Source organism: Pteropus alecto, unplaced genomic scaffold (genome assembly GCF_000325575.1).
Source record: "Pteropus alecto unplaced genomic scaffold, ASM32557v1 scaffold220, whole genome shotgun sequence".
Classification (NCBI taxonomy): Eukaryota; Metazoa; Chordata; class Mammalia; order Chiroptera; family Pteropodidae; genus Pteropus; species Pteropus alecto.
Genome location: NW_006430043.1, coordinates 1,380,966 through 1,384,122, shown reverse-complemented (window position 1 = coordinate 1,384,122; position 3,157 = coordinate 1,380,966). Strand labels below are relative to the sequence as shown.

The 3,157-nt window shown below is 46.6% G+C and overlaps 1 protein-coding gene across 4 annotated transcripts in view; it reads left to right on the top strand.

The window, feature by feature from the left end:
• The window catches only part of ESPL1 (extra spindle pole bodies like 1, separase), an 18,820-nt gene that overhangs the window by 804 nt on the left and 14,859 nt on the right, over positions 1–3,157 (top strand). For all 4 annotated transcript variants that reach the window (XM_015588503.2, XM_025045211.1, XM_006904532.3 and 1 more), the window contains exons 3-5: positions 38–1,093; positions 1,345–1,449; positions 1,608–1,728. In XM_015588503.2, coding sequence (XP_015443989.1) covers positions 38–1,093; positions 1,345–1,449; positions 1,608–1,728 — 1,282 coding nt within the window. The remainder of the gene's footprint in view (positions 1–37; positions 1,094–1,344; positions 1,450–1,607; positions 1,729–3,157) is intronic.

Here is a 3,157-nt window from a genome sequence, read left to right as displayed (position 1 = left end):
TTTTGGTATCTCCATTCATATCTTCCTCTTCTCCTAGGAATTCCTGTCCAAGCTTCCAGCTGGTTCTTCCAGCTGCCGATTTGATGCTGAGAGGAGACAAGCTTGTGATACCATCCTGAGGGCTTGCAACCAGCAGCTGACTGCCAAGCTGGCTTGCCGTAGGCACCTAGGGAGCCTGCTGGAGCTGGCAGAACTGGCTTGCGATGGCTACTTGGCATCCAACCCCCAGTGCCCACCCCTCTACCTGGAACGAATTCTCTTCATCTTTCTGCGGAATGTTGCTGCACAGGGAATCCCAGAGGCCACACTCCGACTTGCTCGGCCCCTTCATGCCTGCTTGGTGCAGTGTTCTCCCCAAGCTGCTCCCCAGGACTATGAGGCTGTGGCTCGGGGCAGCTTTTCTCTGCTTTGGAAGGGGGCAGAAGGTCTGGTGGAGCAGCGAGCTGCATACTCAACTCGACTGAAGGCCTTGAGCTTTCTAGTACTCTTGGAGGATGAAAGTACCCCTTGTGAGGTTCCCCATTTTGCTTCTCCAACAGCTTGTCGAGTGGTAGCTGCCCATCAGCTCTTTGATGCCAGTGGGCATGGTCTGAATGAAGCAGATGCTGATTTCCTAGATGACCAACTCTCCAGGCATGTGATCAGAGCCTTGGTAGGTGAGGGAGGAGACTCTCCTGGTCTCTCTCCCCAGAAGGCCCTCTGTCTCTTGGAACTCACCGTGGAACATTGCCGTCGCCTCTGCTGGAGCCGCCTCTACACCAAGGCCACCAGGGCAGTAGAGAAAGCCCAAGATTACCTAAGGAAAACCAATCTGGCCCCCAGCCTCCAGCTGTGCCAGCTGGGGATTAAATTGCTGCAGGTCCAGGAAGGAGGACCCCACGCAGTGGCCAAGCTTCTAATCAAGGCATCAGCTCTCCTGAACAGCAGTATGGAGGCACCATTGCCCCCACTGCGGGCATTGTATGACAGCTGCCAGTTCTTCCTCTCAGGCCTGGAGCGGGGCACCAAGAGGCGCTATGGACCTGATGCTATTCGGGGCCTCTTTGCTTTTCTTGGCGGGTACTACACCCTCATTCAGCAGCTACAGGATGGTGTGAGTTAAGGACCTAGAGGTAGGGTGGGAATGTGGTTCTGTGGACTATCAGGCTAGGGTCTTTGGTAAGATCTGGAAGCCCTGCCTCCCTCCTTGGTAAGGTGCTCTCTAGACAATGCCTGACCAGCCAGCAAGCAGCCTAGTCTATCCTGAAAGGGCAGTGGCCCCTCCTGATGTCCTTCCTACACCCTGGGCTGCCTCAGTTCTCCAGGACTCTGTCCCTCAAACTAACCTTCCCCTTACTTCCTCAGGTCTTTGCGGACTCCTCCAAGCAGCACCAGTCTTTGGTTCAGATGCATTTTCAGGGACTTCACCTCTACACTGTGGTGGTTTATGACTTTGCCCAAGGCTGTCAGGTACTGTCTGGGAATCAAAAATCCTGGACATGTCCTAGGGTAACGGTTTGCTCCACTACCCTCAGTAGAGCTTTGGGGTTGCTTTGGCTTTGGGTATGGGGTGGGGCAAATGTCACCTATTATGTCTCCTCACCCTCAAGCCCTTTTTGTCCCTTCAGGTAGCTGATTTGGCTGACTTAGCCCAGCTGGTGGAAAGTTGCAAATCTACTGTTGTCTGGATGCTGGAGGCCTTACAGGGCCTGTCAGGCCGAGAGCTGACTGACTACCTGGGGATGACTGGTTAGTGCCTTGGGGCCCAGATATAGGGTTCTTGGGAGGGTCACTCATTAGGCAGGCAAATAGCACTTGCTGGATGGTTGTGACCATTGTGGGGTCTCCTTATGGTTTAAGGAGCCAGTGAAAAAGATGTTTATAAGTATCAATTACTCTATATTTAACAGCAGAAGAGAAGTGATGGTGATGAGGCTAACTTACAATAGCAGACACAAATTTTTCTCGTTGACTTTGAAATCTCATTTGGTAATTTGTTTCATGAAAACATTTGTACCCGATATGCAACTTTATGACCTTTCTATACATTTAAACTTTAAAGACCATTTATAACTTAAATTTTTAAAAAACCAGTTAACACATTCATATGGTTCACTACATGAAAGGGCATGTAGTGAAAAGCCTCTTCTAATCCTAATCACCCAAGTTCCCCTCTACAGAGGTAACTAATATCAATTTCTTATGTATTCTTCTAGAGATGAGATACACTATGTTTCTATAAACCAACAAGCACATATACTTCTCCCCACCCTTTTTATTGAAATATGCATACAGAAAAATACTAATATCATAAGTGTACAGCTTGATGGATTGTTTTACAAAGTGAACATAGTTTGTAACCACCATCTAGGTCAAGTAACAGCATGACTTAGACCCTGGAAAACCCTTCCTTGTACCCGCTTCTAGTTACTACCCCCCAATAGCAACCACTATCCTACCAGCATAGATAAGTTTTACCTATTTTTATATTTTATAATAAATCGTCCCATTTTACGAAAAGCATGGCCCTTTAAATAATATAAACCTAATGGGTTCAGCACTGGAAGGTTTTGGAGAACTTGTCATGTTTATGTTTTCAGTGGTTGAACCTAGCCAAGATGAAAATATCACCAGGAGTCATAAGAATTAATATGAAAATTCTTCCCACAGAGTATTGAAGACTGACTTCATTTTATCTCAACCATCTATGTTGATATCCAAGAAGCTGTATATACTAGGATTTAAGAAAATTTTATTCATTCAACAAATAATTTATTGAGTATCTACTATGTGCTAAGCACTGTTCTGAGTATTTGGATATTGTCAGTAAACAAAACAAATATTCCTGTCCTCATGGAGCCACATCCTGGTTGGGGGAGAAAGATAATAATAAAATAATTGATTATCAACATGTTAGAAAGCGATAAGTATGTGGGAAAGGAAAAGTAGAGCAGGATAAGAAAGAGAATTAGGAGTTCAGGGTGTGGTAAGGGGGTCAAGTTACCATTTAAAACAACAGGGTGGTCAGGGTAGGCCTCATTGAAAGAGTGACATAAGCAAAACTTGGTCGATGTGAGGGAATTGGCTATGTAGACACCTGGGAAAGTGCATCCCTGGCAGAGGAAAGAGCCAGTGCCAAGGCCTTAAGGTAGGAGAGGATCTGGTGTGTTCAAGGAAT